At 38.2% G+C, this 23,276-nt stretch overlaps 1 protein-coding gene across 1 annotated transcript in view; it reads left to right on the forward strand.

Moving 5' to 3' along the window:
* Positions 1 to 5,619: 5,619 nt before the first annotated feature.
* The window catches only part of LOC141729547 (unconventional myosin-VI-like), a gene marked incomplete at its 5' end in the record, with an annotated part of 38,637 nt that continues 20,980 nt past the window's right edge, over positions 5,620 to 23,276 (forward strand). Inside the window, 9 exons of the mRNA XM_074544254.1 lie at positions 5,620 to 5,777; positions 11,530 to 11,687; positions 12,239 to 12,330; positions 12,790 to 12,862; positions 13,715 to 13,842; positions 14,891 to 14,986; positions 16,433 to 16,606; positions 20,313 to 20,351; positions 21,986 to 22,079. Of these exons, the coding sequence (XP_074400355.1) occupies positions 5,620 to 5,777; positions 11,530 to 11,687; positions 12,239 to 12,330; positions 12,790 to 12,862; positions 13,715 to 13,842; positions 14,891 to 14,986; positions 16,433 to 16,606; positions 20,313 to 20,351; positions 21,986 to 22,079 (1,012 nt within the window). The remainder of the gene's footprint in view (positions 5,778 to 11,529; positions 11,688 to 12,238; positions 12,331 to 12,789; positions 12,863 to 13,714; positions 13,843 to 14,890; positions 14,987 to 16,432; positions 16,607 to 20,312; positions 20,352 to 21,985; positions 22,080 to 23,276) is intronic.

A 23,276-nucleotide genomic window follows, 5' to 3' on the forward strand; every position in this document is an offset into this window, starting at 1 on the left:
GTCCCAGATCCCCATACTCATGTATTTGGTGGCAAAATAATCTACTAATCCTTGTGATCCCCAATGGGTCTTCTGATGACCTTTTTCCAATAATCTATAGGCCATAACTTTAGGTAATACTTCCCTCCCATCGGGTAGAAACCACCTCCCTTCAGAATTTTCGGTTGCTCCAATTTCTAGCAGCTTTTTCTTTTCTTCTTCCCTAAATTTTATAATTTGGTCCTGGCCCTTTAAATCAGTGATGTCTTTGTCTCCCTTCAGGGTCAGGATTCGTAGTGCTGCTCGCTTTGCTTCTCGATCCGCTGCATTATTTCGCCTACTCTGTAAATCTAATCCCCATTGGTGCCCTTTTAGATGGACTACTGCCAACCTTCGGGGTTTCCTTAGTGCTTTTAAAACTTCCGTAATAAGATTCCTGTGAACTAAATCTTTTCCTTGAGAATTGACCAGCCCCCTTTCTTCCCATATTTTTCCAAATGTATGTACTATTCTATAACAATATTTGGAATCTGTAAAGATAGTTCCCTCTTTTCCTTCCAGAAAATTTAATGCACGCAGTAAGGAGTATAGTTCACACGCTTGGGCTGACCAAGATCTATCTAGTGGCCCTGACTCTAGTATTTGCAACTCAGGTCCCCTAATGATAGCATACCCTGATGCCCTGATGTTCTCGTCCCTTCTATAATCCTTGAGGACCCATCTACGAATAACTTTTCTCCTGTGTTTAATTTTTTTTTTTTTTTTCTTCCAGATCGGGTCTTATTTTTACTTGTTCCTCTATAGTGATTATGCAATCATGCTCTAATGGTTCTGCGCCTCATTCTCCATATAGGAACTCAGCGGGGTTTTGCAAGGCTGTGGTTTCAATTGTTAAATTTGGGGCTTCTATTAGGATTCCTTCGTATTTGAGAAGTCAAGCATCAGATATCCATTTGTCAGCTTTTTGCTGAAGCACCCCCCCCTAATGTTATAAGGAGACATTACCTTCAATGTACTTGTTAAAAGTAATTTTTCGTCCAGAGACAAACGGTACTGTTTTATTCTAATCGGGACATCTGGATTCTTAATAGTTACCGTAAAAGGAGTGATTTTTAACTGCCCAACACTCTCAGGAGTGTACCATACTTCGGGATTGATTTTTGCCTCGTCCTCCACTCGCAGAGGACAAAGTTTTATTCTAAGCTCTTTTTCTTCCACATCAATCCTAATTCCTAGTTCAATAATCATGTCTCGACCCAATAAATTATATTCTGATTAGGGAACCAACAAAAAATCCCCTATCCCTATTTTTGAATCTGTTTCTATTACTACACCCTTAATAATTTTTACTTCAAATGGTTCCCCTTTTGCCCCAATGACGGTTGCAACTTCTTTAGACAAATTACATCCTTTTGGTAAAAACTGAATAGTTGATCTCTCGGCCCCAGTGTCTACCAGGAAAGGTATTTCCTGGTGTTGGGGACCCACCTTAAGTTTTATCAAGGGCTCTTTAGGTGTTTTTCGGGTCCCAATAAATAGAGCCCCTGACCCCTCTAATCCATCAGGAATTCCTTCTCATCTTTAATCCTAACCCTACATTCCTTTTTAAAATGCCCTCTTTTTTCACAATAGAAACAAATCCTCTGACTTGCTGTCTCTTTGGGCTCTCCCTTTCTGGGATCCCCAAACTTCCTCTCTTGTCTTTCATACCCCCTATTCCCACTCGTTGCTGCCACCATCAGCCTAACTTGCTTCCAATAAGTCTCATCCTCTCTCCTAACATACACTTTCTGTGCTTCCCTTAAAAGCTCATCCAGCCCTCGGTCTTGCCAATCTTCAATCTTTTGTATTTTCCTTTTTTATATCTTCCCATGATTTTGAAACAAAATGTACCTTTAAAAGAGCTTCTCCGGCTGGTCCATTAGGATCCATACTGGAGTATAGCTGGAAGTTCCGTCTTAACCTTTCTAACCAATCTGTGGGTGATTCATCTTTTTTCTGTCTATCGTTGAAAGCTTTATCTATATTCTGGCCCCTCAGGACTGATTCCCTAATTTCTTGGATTATTCAAATCTTGCATATGCATTCGATGGGCTGGGTTTTGATGATCCCATTGCGGATTCTGCAGAGGCCACTTAGTATCCGCGGAGGGACCCTGGGCGTGTTGCGCATCCCAGATACGCATTCCCTCTCTCCTAATCATATTTCGTTCTTCAGCCGAAAATAAAATTGTTAAAATCGACTGGAGTTCTTCCCATGTATACATGTTTGGACTCAAAAATTGATCTACCTTATCAGCTACTCCTAAAGGATCTTCTAGTAAATGTCCCATTTCTTTTTTTAAATTCTCGAACATCGGTCAAACTCAGGGGGACTGAAATAAATCCTATTCCTGCCTGCGGACCCCCATCGGCATTTCCCTTAAGGGAAAAAGCCCCGTCTGTTGTTCTTTAGTCCGACTCCTAGTGATTGGAGTCCGGTAATCTGAGTCACTATCATTGTGATTGGTCAGAGTCACTATCATTACTTTGAGGTGGGGGCACCGGTGCATTTGGCACTGGAGGAGGTGGGGGTGGGACATAAGGAGGGGGTACTATTATAATTTCATCTCCTTTTCCCTTCTTCTCCTTTTTCTTATCCAGTTCCTTATTTTCCTCAGTTAGCTTAAAGATGTATACTTCTGGTCTAAACACCCAGATTTTTGCATACTCGCTTTCTTCTGGCGAGATAGGTTCTTTAGAGTTTACCCAAATGTTTAATGTCTGTCTTACCCAATCTTCCGATGATCCGAAAATGGGCCAATATACATTTTTAGAAATTTCCTTCCCGCCCCAAACTTCTACACAATAGTGTATCATTTTAGCCCTGTCTTTGCTTTCAGTTCCTGGGAAGTGTTTCCAGTTACTAAGCAAGTATCCCAGGGGGCTGTCCCTTGAAATGGAGGGAGCTTAACCTGTGCAGGGGGCTTACTCTTCCCCTGTCTCATTCTTCCGGAGTGCCTTCTTACACACACGTATCTTTCACTTCCCCTCTTTCATGGCCCGAGCCCTCGCGGGTCTGCGGGAACCGCACTACTGGAGGGTCCGCAATCGCTTGGAAGATCTGGCTACCAGTCCTCCTCTCATTCACACATCACATCGCCACACTCCGGGATCCCATTCTTCCGGAGTGCCTTCCACACTCCGGGATCCCAACCCCAACCGGACGGATCCCGTTCTTCCGGAGTGCCCCCGCACTCCGGGATCCCATACTTACGCGTCCTGCGTCTTCGTCCGGACCCTGTGCACAGAAGATTAAGGGGTTCACCGGTGTCTCCCTTTTGCTTATGAGTATAATTTAGGTTCATCGGTGGGGGAGGTGGAGGTCGTCCAGAGGGGCCACCTAACTAGGTTAGGTGGGGCGCCCCCCTCTCTGGAACAACTTTTCCAATTCACTCCCCCATCCGAGTCACGGCCCCAATTTGTTATAAATAGACTCAAGAGGAGTGAAATTTCCAATTTGAATTTATCAATTCAAGGCATACAGCATAAGCAAAAGTTTCAGCGCTGGACGGCAGGGGAGTCTCCGCTCCACCAACTGCCGCACCCTCATCCCCAACGTCCCCCTTTTTAAGTTCTTAGTGCTTCCGGACTGCTGCGTCATTTTGAAGTACTCTGCGCTTGCGTTGATTGTTGCTAGGGGGTCTTCTCTCACCTCCTGGTGGTCGATGATGAAGGTCTTGGTAGTCTTCCTCGGTTGTGTCCTTTGACCTGATTCCATATTTGGTAGAAGAGCTTCGCCCTTTCTCTTATAAAACTTACTTAAGATCTTATGATTACCACGCGATTATGCAGGCAAAAAAAGAATTATGTAAGTTAAATAAATCAAACAGGAACTTAACCACATCCTCTATTTTTGAGGTTTTTTCTGTGTAGCAAGCTAGACAAACACTTAATCACATCTTCTATTTTTAAGGTTTTCTGTGTAACGAACATGAGGTTTTATCTGTTTCAGTTAGTATTTTGAGAAATGAAAAAAAAAAGTTACAGCAAAAACATAGGTAAATATAACTTCCTCATTTCAAGATGTTGCTCACAAGGTGAAGCAGTACAAGTGTGCTTGGGACTTAATTGCAGAATGTGCATGAAGGTTGATGAAGGAGATTTAATGATTTGGGAATTGTCCTTATTACCTTACTACTGAAATCAGCCTCTCTAAATTGAGAACTGCTGTCCATATATTCCTGAAGGGCTGATTCCTCTGGGTCTGGATGTACTACAAATGAGTTGCAAGACAGAGTGAAATTTGTTTCTCCTGGTCCTGCTTCAAATATGTATAGCTGTAGGTGCAGTTGTTTGGAAGAAAAGATCAAAGAACATTTTAAAGTGTTCTGAATGATGAATTAAATGAGTGCTAACCTTACAGGTTCACTAGCTCCTGACCCCAAGTACAGAATCAGCACAGTACTGTACAAAACATTCTGTTCAGAAGAGATCTTGGGTGGGCTCCAGTCTCATGTGTCAAATCAGGGCCAGTGCTGAATTTAAATTGGGCAGCTTAGGGTTGGCAGAGAGGTGGGTTGGTTTTCGTTTTTGTTTTCCTCTCTCTACTCTATAGATCAAATGTCAACCTCCCCAGTGTCAGTTCATGCTGTTGCCATCTTCATGAAGATGACAAAAATGAACAGGATTAATGAGAATGAATCTGGGAAGATGCAGGTGTAGAGATGGGTAGTGGCCTCATGTAGCTCAAAGCAGTAAGCTTCCCAGAGAGCTTCCCTGTTTGGGCCTTTTTTGAGCTGTGATGTAGGCATTGAACCAGGTTAAACAGTGAAAGAGGTGAAAATGTGAGTTTGAGGAAGAAATGAATGAGAAGAGTGGGAACCACAGATGGTGAGGAAAGTCAGGGTTTAGAGAACAGAATGTCACCAGAGAACCTATGACCTCTAAAAACTGAAATTCAGACCCATTTTTTCAGGAATAAATTATAGATCTTCTAAAATGTAAAGGCATTTCTGAAATGTAAATGAATGTATTGAACTTCTAAATTCCAAATACCTGTTTTGTTTTTCCCTCACCATGTGTGTCTAGACACAGGATGTGCATTTGAACTGCTGCAGGCAGTCTCTTACCAGAGCGAGACTGGTGAGACCCTCTAGAGTTCTGTTGCTGCTCTACTGCAAGCAACAGCAAACGCATGTAAATAAGTGCTAGATTTTATTAAAGTGGGTGGTGTGCCAGTTGGAGATCTCTGCTGGCCGTGCCCTGGCGCCAAGGCAGGTGCAGAGCAGCAGGACTGCACCTCCCGTTGTTTACCTGGCACATGTACAGAGCCTTATCTGAAAAATCCAAGTGCCAGGAGCCTGCCCTAGCAGCCGCTTCTGCTGCATTGCAAGGGAGCCTGGAGGATTACAGGAATATCTAAGTTCAAAAGTTTTAAGTCACTAGAGTTAGTTTGTAGGGGTTAGCACTTCTCCATTTTGGGGTAGTTCTTCCCTACAAGCAGCCTGGAAAGTGTTCTAGAAATACCGAATTTCACGTGTAGTTTTTGGGCGAGATGTTATTTTTGTGTTTGTTTTGCGGCGGTTCCCTGGGCTCTGTGAGCTGCCTCTAGGCCCCGCACTGCTCTGAGGCGCTGTGCAGGGGCAGCGGCCGCTGACGCTGTGTGTCCGCAGGGGGCTGCACGCCGCGCGCGCGGAGCCAGGCGGCGCTGGAGCGCTGCGCGGCCCTGCTGGGCCTGGACGAGGACGACCTGCGCGGGAGCCTCACCTCGCGCGTCATGCTCACCACGGCAGGGGGCGCCAAGGGCACGGTCATCAAGTGAGTGGCGGCGCCGGCGGGAGGGGCGGGGCGGGGAGGGGCCCGCCCGTGAGGGGCCGCCCGTGAGGGGCCGCCCGTGAGGGGCCGCTTGTGCTGCTGCCCTGCCGGGGGCCGGCTCCGCGCCGCCCCTGGTCACCCACCGGCACAATCGGCCCCAGCTCCGCTTCACCTGCTGCCGGGCGGAACTGAGGTGCGCTCGCACCAAGCGCCCCTAAAGCGCTTCTTTTAATGGCTCACCGAGCACGGGTGCACCCCCTTGGTCGTAAAGAAATCACAGTTGTACACTTACACTAGCTGAAGGCTAGCAGGCTTACAGCACTTTGAATAAGTAACTCCTGTGCTGTATAAAATCTCTCGTGTTAGTGAGTACTCTGTGTGGCCAAAGAAAGTATAGCAGTCAGCCAGTTAAATCCACAGCCTGCACAGCAAATTTGATATGCTAAATCATTTCTCAGATACACTCTATTAAGGAATGTCAATGTGGTGCCTGAAGTCTTTCAGAAGGCGCTTGAATCTTTCTCCTGAGGGCTGCGCAGTGCTCCCGTGAGTGCTGCCCTGTAATAATTAGGGCTGGGATGCTTTAATTAGAGGGCAGGATGGCCCCCCCTTCTTAATGCCTGAGTGATTACTGTCCTTGTGTTTGTCATACGTAATTCTTCTGAAATCAAGTTTTAACTTTAAAAACACCCCTGCAAATGGTAATCCAGAAATTGCTGCTTTTTTGCTGGTTTTGGTAAACACACATTTAATCTTGACTGTAAATAATGTTTCACAAAAACACAGATAGAAAGTGTGGGGGTTTTTTGTTTTTTTTGTTTTTTTTTTTTCTGAAGCTATTCTCCAGGTAGCCTCCTAGGCACAGAAGCAAGATAATGGTTCCTTTCTGTATGTACATAGAAAAGAATTAGGGGCAAAGAGCCTGTATAAATATGGTACTGGTGATAACATTTCAAAACCATGAAATTTATAACTCTTGCAAAACGGAGTTTTATGAAAATGACAATGCAGTTACCTTTTGTTTATGAAAAACCTTTAGCTTCTACCACAAATTTTCTCTTGCTGAGATTGATCCTAGCATGCAAGCTGTCAGGGAGGCCTGCAACTGAATTGTGTGTTTTAATATTTAGTTTTCTGTGTTGAGTATTTTCTGGAGTTCACATAAAAGACTGAGCTTGGACTAAGCAGTTTTGTGTACATTAAAGTAATTCTCAGCGTTCAGCTGAATGTATCAATCTTTTAATTCGGAAGCTAATAAACATTCACTCCTTGGAAGAATATAGGTGTGCTTTTTATTAATCTATGGAAACAGTGTGATTGTTTTAGTGAATTGGAAATACTTTATTCACATTACACCAAATGTTTAATATATGAAACTCATCATTTTCTGTACTAATGGGGTTTATTTGAGTTCCTTGCATATTTTGTATTTGCAATTTCTTTGGAAATGTATTACAGAAATTATTATTATGGAAAAAATTCTAATTCAGTGCCAAATGGTAAATAATGTTGGGGGAAGTGGGAGAGGGTGATGTATTACTCTACATTCAGTTAAAAGCTCAAGATCTAAACCTCTTAATTGTGTATTCAAAAGTCCATTTCTGGAGAGTAAATTCTTCTCTCCCTGCCCAATGTAAATTCCTCCTCTCTCTCCTCCAGAAGTTACTAGAAATTGGGGACTTTGAGTCGTTGTCATCTTGCTTGTCGTTGTCATATCCAGATGATATGGAGTGTTACAAGTAATTTTTCCCCCTTCATTACAAGCTTAATGTATAGGAAGATGTCAGTCTTGCAGGAAAAAGTGTCTCCAGTGGAAAATATTGACCCAGCTTTTACTATTTGCTCTTTTCCAAGCCATGTCTAAATTGACAGCAAAATCTTTGATATATTCATCCAGGAGAAGCTTTATCAGTACATTAGAGTAGAAAATTTCTTATTTTACAGTACAGATGGCACTCACAGTAATTCATGGCAATATGAACATTACAGGTTATGAAAGTCAATAACATTTTTTACTTAATTCAAGTTGGGATGCACAATCATTGCTGATCTTTCTCTGTTGACTTACTGCTTACCTGGTTATTCTCCGTCTTCCATTTGCATTTTTAAATTCTTCTCAGCTTACTACCACCCACTTTCCTTTACTGAAATATGTCTTGTGGATTTTTACATTATGAATTTTTTGGAAAATAATCTTGTATGCTAATCTTGTTACAAGATTTTCTGCTTTGTTACTTCAGTATTATTAGAGCCCATTTTTTGAGAATACCCTTAGTTTTACATTCCTTTTAAGTGAAAGTGTTAATTAGAAGCAGAAGGGCTTTGAATGAATTGTATCCATGTCAGATTCAGATGGCACCCCACTGGAAATGCTTTCAGGGAACTGCTGGTTCAGCCTCTGAGAAGGCTAGAAGCTTAATTTTGGCTGTTGTACATGTAACACAGACATAAGGCTTGTCTGTATGTTTTCCTTTTGAGAATGTTTGGTGGGACATTCCAAGCTACCACCTTTATGAGGCAGACCATGTGTTCACTCCTCAAGTGACACTGTCAAGGAATGTTTCTTAATTTTTGTTACGGCTTTGAGTTTACTTTGGATTAAAACTGTAAAGACTTTCTGATCAGTGAATTTATCCTGATACGCCTGTAGTGTTATTTGCACTGTGCAGTTTCAGAAGTCTGCAGACACAAGGAGCTATGTTTTTATGCCAGCAGATCTTACTTTTCCTGTGTTTTATTTTGAGGATGTCAAAAATGAGTTCAGCAGACTTCTTACACCTCTCAATGATTATTGCATTAAGCCTCTTTTGCTAGCATTTTATAAACTTGTGCATCTAAAATCAGACATACTCTAATAAATACACCAATATCATCATCTCACATGGCTTACTGCACGTAAAAGTGGATTGGACTATTTTAGACATTTGTTACATAGACACAATTTTTCTATGGTAGTGTGGTTTAGAAACTACTTGACTGCTATCAGTATTAGAGTTTTGACAAGTACATTGTTTTTTTGTTCCAGCAACCCAAAGAGCTGCTCATTTCTCTCTCTTTCTTAGGGACCTTTTGTGTGCAAGTAGATCATGTGAGTCCTATTAGGTCACAGTGAATAAATAGCTCAGCTGAAATCACTGTGCTCAGAGTATAACAAAGGCTTTGTTCTGCTGGGCACAGTGGAGCCAACAAGGAGCAGTAGGAGGGTGATGCTAAATGCAATCTCTCTGAATTTTATTAAATAATCATGTGCAGTGAATTGCCTGGGGGACTTGACAGCTGCACTACGTCTATCTGTCTTTGTCTCCCAAAACCCCAAAATAATTACCTTGCTGGATGATGTTTTTGCCATCCATGTGAAGTGTATTTACAGATAGAAATAATGTGTTAGGATTCAAAAATCTGGTGCTTCTCTTAGACTGTAAATGTGCTACTGTGCTTTTCTCTTGCTCAGTTTCCTCTTTTCCAAGAAGTCTTTCACACAGGACTCCATCATCACAAACTAAATTATTTTACAAGGTGAAAAAAATTCACTTGCGTCATTCCAGTTCCTCCAGCTTCTTTTGCAGTACATTTTCTACCAAAATGCATTATTTTTAGTGATGCTACTGAAGTGTCCATTGTAAAAACTTTTTCAAAACTTTTTTGAACTTTGGCTTTTTTCAAATTACAAATATGCTGCTTATATTCTTTAATTATGTGGAGTATTTAACTAGGTGGGGTTACTTAATCCAGGCTACTTTATTTATGAACCAGTAACCATATTGGATGACAGTAATTGATGGATATCACGTCACCTGCTGTCTGCCTCAGTTGTTGTCAACCATGGGCAAATTAGACATGTTTTTAATTAATTTGTTCTGGAATATATTTGGGAACTGCATGGAGTTTGCATGGAGAGATTTTGTCCACAGACTAAATCTACCCCATCCATGCTTTCCCCTAGGGCTCAAACTCTAGATCATTGGAAACCTTCCTGAAGAAATTGGCATGAAGACCAACAAGGGTTTTTCTTGCAGCCTTACCAAAGTACTTAGAATTTGGCAATTTTTTTCTCCATTGCATTCAAGTAGCTGATAAATTCAGGAGAGGGAAAGAAGGTAAAATGGAGGAAGGAGAATTTATCTTTTCCTGTTCAGGCAAGAAACAAGAGAAAGAAAGAGATTCATTTGTCTTTGTGCAGACAAAAGAAAGGAGGAGCTGAGGGAAAGCAAGTTCATGAAAAGAAAGCTGCTTGTTCTGAACATCAGTTCTGTGGTGGGGCTCTTGTGTATCTACTGTTTCAGCCATTTTCAGCGTTGTTTAGTGGTTCTGAACTTTCAGTTGTGCAAAATGCTTTGCAGGGTTACATTTTCTTTCCATGCATGTTTGCTGCATACTATGAAATTTAGCAGCAAGGGTTTGTGCAGTCTTTAGAATTGCACTTAATTAACAGTGGCAGAATTTGCTATTTTGAACACTAGGACCATTTTGTAAATACATGCTTTAGCAGTACAACTATTTGTCATGTTGTTTAAAAAAGTAAGTGAAAAACATAAATGATTTTAATATATTGTATTATGTAATAGGTCTGCAGCTGACAGGAATTAGTATTCTGATCTCTTAAACGTATCAGAACAGAATGCAAAGGTACCTTCCTTCTATTTATAAGCTGAGATTTCTGTCAGTACTCATTACCTTAAGATGAGATAGATACTTAGTGGAAGACAAGATTGTGTGTTAAAGCTAATTACTATCAAATGTAATGTAGCTGCAAGTGTCCTTTGGGAATGGAGACTCTGGTTCCATGCCTTACCAGTCACAGTAGAATGTGATCTCCATAAGGAGTATTATCTTTGAAGAAATAAAAAAATAGTAATTATTAGTTAGTTAGTTTAGTGCTTATGAATTCTGGGAAGTGAAGGAAATTTTGCAATATGGATAAGCTGTTGTTGTGGTTTAACTCCAGCTGGCAACTCAGCCCCTTGTAGCCACTCACTCCCTGCCAGTGGAAGGAAAAGGGGAAGGGTAAAAATGAGAAAACATGTTGGTTATTGATAAAGGCAGTTTAAAAGGTAAAGCAAAAGCTACACATGCCAGAAATGCAAAACCCGGAAGTCATTCTCTACTTTCTGCTGGAAGGTCAGTGTTCAGCTCCCCAGGACAGCAGGCTTCATCACATGTTGTGGTTACTTAGGAAGACAAAATTTTAAATTCATAGAATCATTCCCCTTTTCCCCTTCTTCCTTCAGCTTTTATTGCTGAACATGATGCTGATGCCATATGATAGGGGATGTCCCTTTGGTTAGTTGGGGTCAGCTGTCCCAGCTGTGTCCCCCTCTCAGCTTCTTGTTCACCCTCAGCCTCCTTGCTAGTGTGATGGGGTGAGGAGCAGAAAAGATGTCAGAGCAAAAACTGAACTTTAGGCTTTATTCTAACATAACAAATCATAAGTAAATAGAAATATTTTTGTAGATGGTGTCGTATATAGTTTAAATATCTTTCTCTGGAAACTGTCAGTAGAGTTTCTAATTATTTAATAAACAATTATGAAAGCATCTTAGTCTCACTTCTACTGATGGTAGCAAAACATTATTGTTTTTACAGCTAAGATAGCCTAACTTGGCAAGGTTGTTTCCTGCCTTGGCCTAGAGATCGGGGAAGGTTTTTTAGGTCCTAATTTATGGTATTGGACAGCCTGTTTTTAGGTTTAGAGTCTTATCTCAGCATTTCACAGTAAGGAATTCTGAAAGATAAGGTTTGTATCTTGTTTTTTTAGGGTACCCTTGAAAGTGGAACAAGCAAACAATGCTTGCGATGCCTTGGCTAAAACCGTGTACAGTCATCTGTTTGATCATGTAGTGAAAAGGGTAAACCAGTGCTTTCCATTTGAAACTTCTTCTTTCTTCATTGGAGTTCTAGATATAGCTGGTTTTGGTAAGTACACCTAAAATAATTTCTAGATGTCACTTTTTTCCACCAAAGATTCAATAACAAATTCTGTAATGAAGAGTGGGAGGGTTTTTCTTTTTGGTGTTGATGGTTCTTGTAAAGCTTTTGCTTTTTGCTTCTTTGACTCACTAAAATTCAAAACAGGGCATGTTTTGTGATGTGCTCTAGTCCTGCCAAGGTTGTCCAGGGGAACAGCCTTTGGTTTTCAGGGTTTTAGAGTTTTGGTATCTACTGCTAGCCTGCTGTATCATAGATGCATGAGGGTGTATTGGTACAATTGCACTGTCTGGAAGCATCTTGCTTTGGTTTGCTGCCAACTGTCTGTCATTTATCTCAGAAATATTATCTGCTGCAGTAGTTTTAGATGGCTTGTGTACAACGTGGAAATCTGTAAAAGATTTCATTTTGCTGAAAGAAATGACTGTAGATCTGAACACATCTTTAAATATTAGCACTGTGTAGCTTCTCTTATTTACTATTTAATTTAAACTCTTGGAACACTGTTTTATCATAAAAGTTTAACTTCTGTCTTTCAGAGTACTTTGAGCACAACAGTTTTGAACAATTCTGTATAAACTACTGTAATGAAAAACTGCAGCAATTTTTAAATGAAAGAATTCTGAAAGAGGTATGATATATTTAATGTTATATTTGAGGATTTGGTTTTTTAACTATTATATTTGAGGATTTTTTTTTTTTTTGCTGAAGGGATACTTTAAATAGAACTACTTTTCATAAGATTACACCTTATGTTTGAATAAAAAAAAAATCAGTTGACATACTGTTTCCATATTATGTGACATCCGGTTGTGTCAGAAAAGAATGTGGATTTTTGAAAACCAGCGATGAGGTATCCAGAGATTGGATAATCCCCAATACCTAATGAAAATATTGAATTGAACAGGCTTATCATTAAGGCATTAAAGTTGGAATACATTAAGCTGTGTAAGGAAATTCTTAAATGTGTGTTGATTCCTGCTATATTTTTAAAAATTGTTTCATATTTATTAGAAAAAATATTTTTTTTCTTGATTTTTTTTTTAGAAAAAAAATTAAGAATGGTGTTTTCTCTGTTCAATTACTTTAGGAACAAGAACTTTACCAGAAAGAAGGCCTGGGGGTTAATGAAGTTCGTTATGTAGATAATCAGGACTGTATAGGTATGGACTTCTTGAGTTGTCAAGCTTTTTGTTGCTGTCATGGGGAAAAAACCTTCAAGCAGAGGAGGTGAAATATGCATAGCACTAGTAATTATATGGTTTTATATATATCCTCATTCAATTCACAATCTTAAGAGTTCATAGGCATTTCTGCAGTACAAGAATAGCAGTTTCATCCTTTCCACAGGAAAAGGTTTGTAGTAAAAATTCCTCTTAAAAGAGCAGTTTCATAGAGAATGAAAAAAAATTGCAAAACTGTAAGTTTGTGTCTAATAGTTTCAAGAGCATGAATTTCTGTGTCAGCTTTCAAGGGCTTCGGAATATCTGTGTGAGAGGTCAGGGCAATTCAGTTGTTAAAAGCTGTGAAACCACCACTGTCTGCTAAATGCTGGTCTGCCTTTCCTAAAACAAATTCTACTTCTCACTGAGTCATGTTGTCAAATGGAAATATTAACCTTTTAGTTTTGACATGTGGTAAAATGTGTATGAAAAGCTTAAAAATCTCCCCCAGCAATTGAAGCTAGACCTAGGATCGTACTGTAAGAAGACTTAGGCACTTTTTGGATGACTAATTTCAGCTTGAGATTAAGAGTTAAAATCAAACAATTAGTTCCTGATCTTTTTCTCCCTTGTTCCACAAGCGTAGAACTTCTAGATTTGATGGATATCCTATACATACCTATTAAGATCTACAGAATTGATTTGCTGTGACTTCTTGTATTTTGTTTAATGGCTTTCCATAGGTACTTTTGTAGAGAATCAGATCAGCAGCATTTCGGTGTGTAATTTTCAGTAGTGATACAAGTTGATATATTCAATTTCCATAAATATATGGGGGTTTTTTATTAACAGATTTGATTGAAGCAAAATTAGTAGGTGTACTGGATATTTTGGATGAAGAAAATCGTCTTCCCCAACCAAGTGACCAGCATTTTACTTCAGTTGTGCATCAAAAACAGAAGGACCATTTCAGGCTCTCGGTAGGTTTATTTTTGTAGTCTGTCTTGTTTTAATGAAACAGTTCTTGGAACAGTTGATAGTAACACTTCACTGTAATGAAAATCTTTCATAAGAAATCTCATACCGCCCAGTCTGCACAGTCTGTACCTCTTTGTTAAGGACAAGGTTGGTGATTAGATTTGATGAAAAGTTCACTGAAGACTTCAAGCAATTCTAATATCCTGCTGAAACTAAAGCCATATTCTTGACTTGCATTTGAAGTTTAACATGTAAAACATGAAAGGAAGTAAAAACACATTTTAATTTAGATTGTTTCCTATCAGATGAGCTATTTTGTTGTTCTTTTAAAAAATTTCTTGCTTTGGAGAACGTTTGACTCATGTCTAGTGTCTAGCTAGCACTTCAGAGATGAATATAGGAATCATACTAGGAAAATTTTTTTGTTGCTTATTTTTTAACATACAGCACTATCTGGAAGATTAAGGCAAATTGTTGAAATTTATGTCCATGAATTGTGTTGAAATTTAAAAAAATGCCTAAAAATATGAGTAAAGGAAGCCATCATTTAAAATCCATTTACAAAAATTGTCATCCATTTACCTTGTGCTAAGTTTCCACTTAATCCTGCTTGCCTGAATTGGTGTGAAGTGAAACATTCTGATGGTGTGTGTATGATCAGCTAGTGCTTGCCTGTTAACATATACCATCTAAAGCCATATCTTGAGCTTCAGTCTAATCCTATTCACATAACAAGGTTTTTCATCAGCTGTCAAATTTATGATAAAGAAAGTGTTGATTAAAGGCACAACCAAAATCAACTGGCTGGTATTAGCAATCCTGGTGACATGTATTTTGAATGCAATGTATTTAAGTGTGTGAAGAGTTTGAAATTGGGTTTTTAGAACATCATGGTTTGGACAGGAATGGTAATGATCAGCACAATTGTATTTACAGGAAATATGATTTTAGCATCTAGTGCTCCTGGCAGATCACGATGGTGTTCTAAGAATAAACTTTTTCTTAGTCTCCATTGCAATATTTCTTTGTAATTCAACTCCTTAATTCCAGATTCCAAGAAAGTCTAAATTGGCCGTTCACAGAAATATCCGAGATGATGAAGGCTTCATTATCCGACACTTTGCAGGAGCAGTGTGCTATGAGACGGTAATTTTATCTGTGGAACACTATGTTTATTGTGTTTTGTAGAACATTTATATGTTTTCAGTGCATATAGCTTCAATGACAAAATTTCTTGTGATCAAAAGAGAAGTTCAAACATTGATATGTCTTTGCGAATTGACAAATTTCTTTTAACTTTTCAGGCTACAGCCCATTTTAATGACATGTGTTTTGTGTAAAAGTTTGTTTCAAATCTACAGATAATGGTGTCAGTATTAAATATATTGATTCACAGCCTACTGCAAATTTTGCATCAAAAGGTGTTTACATCCTGGGGAGAAGAATAAACTGTGATATAAAAGTATTGTTAGTGAAGAGTATTTGGACACATGATTATCCTTGTACACAGTCCCCATCGTACTTTGTGTTTTCCATTTCTACTGGCAATGGACTCATTCATGTAAAAATACAAAATACCTGAAATTGCTACCCTCAAAATACATTCCAGACTCTTGTGCTGTTTTGGCTATTACTTATTGTACAAAAACATTGTAAGACCTGAAGCCGGTATCTAGACCATCAATTTTCAAAAATGAAAGTTTAAGTTAAAATGAAGGTCCATAAGGCTTTGTTGGTCTGTATAACTTCACCATGTATGAAGGATGCTACTTGCATTACTTACTTGGCTGCATACATATTCCTCTCTTGTGTCTTCATGGCCCAAGGAAACTTTGGAGGCCTGTGTTAATCCTTTGATTCTTATCAAAGAAGAATCCCACCCTTTTGTGGGACATCTGGTATTTTCTTCAAAGCAGTCCTGGCATCTTCTGTTCATTAATATCAAAGTCTGTATTAAGTTGCACCAAAAGCTGTTGAGGATTTTGTAAATGGGAAATTGGATACTAATATATTGACCTCTTGACTTTCTCTGTAATATATTGTTCTTCTCAAAGTTAGTGATCCAATTTAAAGAAACCAGATATATAAAGTTTGTAGGAAGTGACAATATGTTTTAATAAATCAAGTGTTCATAAATAGTCATAGTACTTCTAAAATAACCTGTTTTCATTTCATTTTCCAAACTGTGTAGGTTTAAGCATGCACATTAATTCCTATTTCACAATAGATCTTAAGTGATATTACAGGCAGTGAAGAATTAAGCTTCGCAGAACTCCCAAGAGATGATGATGTGCTGAGTGCTGGAACTGGAAGTCCACAAAAAAACAACTGATCTTGTTAAAGGCACCAAACCTTTCTTCGGGTTTCATAATTCCAACAACATCCTTCAAACTTAAGAATGTCTTTTCTCTCTGGCATTAGACTTTTGTGTATCCAGCTAAAAAGTTGTTTGAAATAATATATTAATATTTACCCCATGTGTTCTTGCTAATTTTTAAATATGTAACTATATTTCCTTTAGTTTTCTAATTAGACTGCAGTAACTTGGACAGTAAAACAAATGTGTTTTTATCTCTTGGGTTGTATTTTCAGATGCAATTTGTGGAAAAAAACAATGATGCTTTGCACATGTCTCTTCAATCTCTTATATGTGAATCCAAGGACAAATTTGTTCGACAGTTGTTTGAAGCCAACACTAACAACAACAAGGATCCCAAACAAAAAGCTGGAAAACTCAGTTTCATCAGTGTGGGTAACAAATTCAAGGTAAAATCATAGAGTAAAGAGTCCTATCTTGTAATATATGCCAGTTTTATGTTACTTGAATTAAATAGAACCTAAGGTTGGGAGAACTAGCAGTAATTTGAGATTCAGAAGAAAATTTGGTTAAAGAGATGGTTTCCTTCTGTTGAATTATAAGAAACTGGCATTTTAAGCTACATGCTATGCGTTTCTGTCAAAAGTATCTTCCATAATAGTCCTTACAGAGGTTATACAGGGATTTTTAGGTCAGAATCTTTCAAAGTCACATAGAAGTCTTTATTCAACAGGTTTTGAGATGTAAATTTGGATTCGGTGGACTTTAACATTTTCTAGATGTGACAAAATGTGTTCTTCCATCCTATTGTAATTATACCTTCTAGAAGATGTATTGATTCCCTACAGTTGGCCAAACTCTCAAAATTCAGTACCTAATTTAACCATAGTTTTTCCTTTTCTGAAATATATATATACTTAGTCATGGCTTACAGAGGAAGATATTCATTGTGCTGAATGTTTCCCTTCCCAATACCTGAATCTGATGCTTCTCCTCATTTTCTCCTTTCTTCTGATGTTGCAAAGCTGACCTTCAAACCTTGTCTTCTCCAAATGTTTTCTGCATCCTTTTCTCATTCAGCAGTTTTATTTTAGCTGGACTATTCCAGCTCAGGATGGCTAGAAAGAGAACAATAGGGGAATTAAGAGATGAAAAGCAGGCACATCGTGGGCTGCAGGTAAATTTTTCAGTCTCGTGGATTTACAGTTGGTAGAGCTGCAGCAATTTCAGCAAGAGCTCTTTTCAACACATCTGGGCCAGATCCAATGAAGGATTTATATGCCTTCAAGTCAAGTGCTGAAACAGTTTTGGTATGCTATCTTACCTAGGGCCACCAAAAACCTCCCTCATGTTCCTAGCTAGACTCCTGACACAGTCCCTGGGGAATGCAGGTATCTTAGATAGTCCAAAACACCTGCACATGGAGTGAGACATTGCCAGTACAGAAGAGTGTTTCTGCATTTCTGCTCCATAGCAAGGTTAAGTACTGGATCAGGACTGCAAGATCAATTCCTTCTTGCATAATCACATTTTGTGGCTAGCATTTGGAGCTGTTTTCTAAAAAATTGTTTTCTTCAGCAGGGGCTAAAAACCAGGAAGGATATGCTAGCAGCACACTTGCTTTTTATAGCGATAGTATTCTGCTTCAGGTCTGTACTGTATTGTGTTCTGTGGCTATTTTATTTCCTGTAGTGAACACCAAGATATTGGTCAATCTGACAAAGGGTATTCTCATTACACCTTTCTGGAGTTGTTTTGTTAGGTAGCCAGAAATAAAGTGTTTATGGTGCCACGAAGAGCAGAATACAGGGCCTGACTTGTAAGGTAGTGGTTTTGGCATTTAATTGGGAATTGGGCAGGCTGCTCTCTTGAGTTTTGCTCTGATGAGTCTTTTTAACTCCTTCCTATTCTATAGTAGTTGTTGAATTAAAGTGCAGCAATTGGTTTAATATAAAATACATGATCATCAGGTAGTCTGAAAAGTTGCATACAGATAAGCCATGTCCTGAGCAAACCCTGCAGCCATGAGTCTGCTTTAAATCAAGCTAGGATCCACAATTTTTTACAACTGTATTTTAAAAGTGAAATCAACTGTGGGATCTTTTGAGATAGTTTCCTCTTCCTTCCATCTAGATTTTCAGTTTCTCTCGGATTTGGCACCCCACCTTCCGTGGTGCAGTCTTGTGCATTATACCACTGCCCAAGGAGAGGTGAATTAAAAGGGAGGCATTTTTGAAGTGAAGCAGAAATTTTGTGGGGAACTTTTTTGGATTTCCTTCTGTTACTTTGGTACTCCCCTCTCCACCTAGAGCACAACTCATGTTCTTCTTGGATCTGGCCCATCAATCTATAATTCTTTCAATGTTTTCAAGTTCCATGGCATTTTGAATGTATGTGTTACTTCAGTAATTCATGTAGTGTTACCTTCCCAGACACAGCATGTGATGCTGATGAACACTAATAGCCTTGAATATTTCACTTCAGATGACATCAAAATAAGGTCTTTTCTCTTACTACATATTTCATCTCTTTAAGAATAAGAATTCTTTGTGCATTAATTTGTAAGTCAGTCTTCTGAACTACTGAAATTAGAACTTCTTCTAATTATATCAATTATTGATGATGTTGCAGGGACTTCTCTTTATGAAATCCTTCACACATCCCTTCCTTATAACTAATTAAAATTAATTTTCATTAATCAGTTGAGAAAATAATGATTCATTTATCACTGGATCTCTTCAAGATTATCTGAGATGATTTTACCTTTTGCTAATGATGTATTAAATTGTGACAATTCAAAGAGCAGTAGTTTTAGCAATATGTTTTGCTCATATACAGATTTTGTTGAAGAAGTTCACCTGAGAATGTCTCTGGCTTATTTCTTGTCAAATCACAGAGTATAAGGAAGGGGTATTTTTCCTCAAGCAGAAATGTATTCTGTTGATGGAAATTAGTCTGTCTCTTGCAAACTTAAGTGTTTCTGACTTAAGAAAACATAATTATTATGATCAAGTTGAAATATAAACAGTATGTATAAGTGAGAACTGAGCAGGAGGTTATTAGTGTTTGTCATGCTTCTTGTGGCACTCTTTCTAACCACATCCATGTTAAGTTAAAAAAATCCCAAACCAATTTTATCTACCAGAGGGACAACTGGCAGCTGTAGGTGATGCACACTACCCATACAGATCTTGTTTCTTGGATTCAAGGTAATTGAAAGATCTGGCTAAAAAAAATCAGTCAGAAGTCAGATCCTTTGAATTTTGCTTCCAGTGCTGAAAAAGAATATGTTAGGACATACTGAATTTTGTATTGCTGCAGTCTATATACTTAAAGTTTGCTAAAAAACTAGAAAGGCTGGCCCAGCAGTAATTTATATTAAAAAAAAAAAAAACAAAAAACCAAAACCCAGACACACCTCTAAAGTAAAAATATTGCTATTTTTCTGATGTGGTTTTGGAGTATTTAAAGTCCCTACCAACTACTTTCAATACCAACTCTAAATTGTTTTCTCTGGTAGGTTTAAGTCTCTGATTATCCTGAAAACCTGACTGCAAATAATAGTAGTATTACAGGCTTTTCTCATCACAGTATATTTGAATGTAACCTCAGCAAGTGTAATTTTTGTCATCAATAGAGAATTAAAAAGTTGGAAGTTTGGAAATAGAAATAGATCATTACAGGTAAATGTTGACATAACATTAAAAAAAAAACCCAGAAGGAAAGCCTGGGAATATACTTTGTGTTAATTGTGTAACACACAAATAATGCTTGTTATAGATTAAATTTGGGATTTCACAAAATTTCAGTGTTTTTTAAAAATGATTGCTGATTGGTCTAATTTTTTATATAATTTTATTACACTGTCATTATTTTTTATTTTCCCAAAAGGACGTGCATGCTTTTTGTGATAACTATGTTGTAATAAGTGACTAGTCCATGCAGTATTGTTGTGCAATTAAATACAAGCAATTTCCTCAGGGCCATTCATGCACACTTGCATGATTTTGTCTATTAAAATTGGTGAATGTTTGGTTTATCAGTTCTGTCTCACTAACAATGAGCATGCATGCAGTAATGCTGTACCTCTATTTGGTGTGTACATTTCTGTTCATGCCATGGTAAGGCTCTTGAAATACCTGTTTTCTTTTACAGACTCAGTTAAATTTGCTTCTTGAGAAGCTTCACAGCACTGTAAGTATATATACAGATGAAGGTTCACAGTTTTCTGATGTAAAACAAAGTAGATAATCTCAATATTAGGGCTTACAATAAATGTGATTAGTAATTGCTTTGGAGTTTGCAGCTACTGGAACATCTTCTTGTGCATGTAATGGTTATATATTTACTGGAAAAAGGAAAACCAACCACCTTCAAAAAAGTTGTAGAATGAAAGTTAAAAAAACTGAATAAGCAGTATGAAATCTGTCTGTGCTGCAATCTCCTGTTTTGTCTCTTTTACTTCTTTCTGTGCATTGATTATCATTGATGACTAATTTATAGAAAATTTAGAAGTGTTTATTAGAAGTAAGTAATTTAAGAAATGCTTTATTATTAATTATTGTTTTAATGTTCCATAAAGTCATTAAAAATATTTTTTCATTTTACTTTTTTTGATAGGCTGTAAATGCACAAGTGGTCAAGGAAACTGAGTCCCCTAATGAATATTTGTTAATTTGGCTGATATGATTAGATAGCTTGTGAAATTCTCCATGTACAACATGCCATTTTACTTTAGAACGTGGAATTGTAGGAACACAGTGCTGTTTCTCTTGACCACAAGTTCTAACCAATTATAGATATTAGGTTATGCTCTGTCAAAAAAAGAATAAGTGTGGAAAATTAAGGGAAACAAAGGAGTGGGGTGCTTGGAGTATAGCCAGCATATACAATTTTACTGCAGTCATGAGACTGGTCTGAAGGTGATCTATTTCACCCAGAACATTCTGGAACTGAAATACAGTCCAGGGAAAAAAGTGTGTGGCCAGGCTTGCTGTACTCTTGAGTTTAGCTAATCTGTGATTGGGGAGATATTGTTAATGTAGAGTTCCCTTGGCAGGTGCTGTCTCATTCTCAACTGAGAGATGGAAAAAGAGAGAATATGCCACAAATCAGGCTTAATACTATGTTTTCTCAGTCCCAATTTTGTTTTAGAATATGCAAAGTTGTCATTAGCAGTCACCTGTTAAAGGAAAATCTGAATAATTGGGTGGTGCTCGGCAAAATGTTATCCTTGCTAAATGTCAACTCATCAGAGAGAGCAGTGGTGTAGCACTGTAGCACACATGGTCATAGCAGAGGAGCAGACTGGAACATCAGGGAAGGGAGACTGCAGCTGTGAGCCAAAGGAAGTTGTAAAAAGTAGAAGTTAAGGGTCAGGTTCATCTGGCATGATTCTGATGTCAGGAGTCTGGTTTGCTCATGTGAACTCTGGGGAATTTTAGTGTTGTGACTGTGGAAGATATTGAGGGTAGTAGGATCTAGAGTCATAAATCATAGATTATATACATGTTAAGAGAACAGTTGAGTGAAAATTCAACAGAATTGAGGATCCAATTAATGGTTTTAGCATTGAGATCAGTTACATAAAGACCAAGATTTCAGTGCAAAACTGGTATATGAGAGAAAAGGGTGGGGTTGGGACTTGATTACCTTTAAGGCTCACTTCAACCCATTAACATTCCATGATTCTATGATAATGTCAGCATTTCTCTTTTAGAATACTATTATTTTTATCTTCCCCCCCCCCCCATAAGTCCTAATTATTTAACCATTATTTTAGGAGTTTTAAAAATCTGTATTTTGCTAACTTCTTGCTTTGGTCTTAGGGGTCGAGCTTTATTCGCTGTATCAAACCTAATCTAAAGATGACAAGTCACCACTTTGAAGGAGGACAGATCCTCTCTCAGCTTCAGTGTTCAGGTAATGTATGCCTCTGATATTTTTCCTTCTGATTTTTACTTTGGTGGTTAAAAATTACCGTAAGCTTTAAATATGTGGGATGAAAGCAGTATTTCCTTGCTTGATCTGTTTTCTAGAAGATAGGTTATTTATGCCTTATAAACAGCTATTTAGATTTTTAGTGACTTAGCATTCATTTTAGAAATAATTCATCTGAATTGGCATTAGGACTCTTCTTGCAAAGAAGAGTTGCCCACAGTATTAATAGGGCACCAGTTCAGTCCTGTAGGTTTTAGAGGCAGTCACTGTTAGCTGAGATATCTAGTAATTGATGCACACCAGTGTTCTTTGATTTTTTTGATACTGTGATTGAGTTTAATTATACTACTTTCTCAAAAGCTTACTTTCTCAAAAGTTTCTTCATATCACTATTAGCTTGATTTGGAGCTGAACACCTAACATGGATGAAATGCTGCATCTTTGTTATTCTTGAAATGCTAGATGCTTTCCAAGTGTATAGCTTTATTTGCTCGTGCCCCACTGAACTTTTTGAAAAACAAAGACAGTATAAACAAATTAAATTTCTGTTGAAAGCAAGTATGCAGAAGATTAAGTTTTATGACAGCAACCACAAGTTAAGGTCTAACTTAAAATCTTACCTGCAGCCTCCGTGGATAAGAATATGTAAAATAGGGGTAAAAGCTGGTATAGCCTGTGCTGCTGAAGTAATTTGAATCTTACTGACAGTGTCTGGGATTTACTGATACCCTAGTTGCAGCCAAAATGTTGTAACATTATTGGGGACATTGATGTTACATCCTAGCAGCTGATACTTTGTACTTCGAGTACACTAAATGTTCTAGCACTGCCCTGCACATGTATTTGAGGTTGTATCTGCACCAGGTCTCACAAATACCATTCACATGATTGAAATAAATGCCTGGTTGGGCATTGTTTGGTGGTTTGGGGTGTAGATTTGGGTCTTTTCGTCTTCCCTTTGAAAATGAAATTGTCAAATCTGCTGAAAAAGAAAAAAGATTTTGGAAGAAATATTAGAAGAAAAATCATATGGATGATTGAGTGTTACTTACTTCTCATATAGGGAGAAAACCTTATGGGCTTTTCTCATGTGTTCAGTATTAACTTTTTGTGACTGATCACATAATCAAAAAATGCTACAGGCTTGATCAAATCCCAGCTGAACTTTGTGGTTTAGTC

This window comes from Zonotrichia albicollis, chromosome 7 (assembly GCF_047830755.1).
Source record: "Zonotrichia albicollis isolate bZonAlb1 chromosome 7, bZonAlb1.hap1, whole genome shotgun sequence".
Lineage (NCBI taxonomy): Eukaryota > Metazoa > Chordata > Aves > Passeriformes > Passerellidae > Zonotrichia > Zonotrichia albicollis.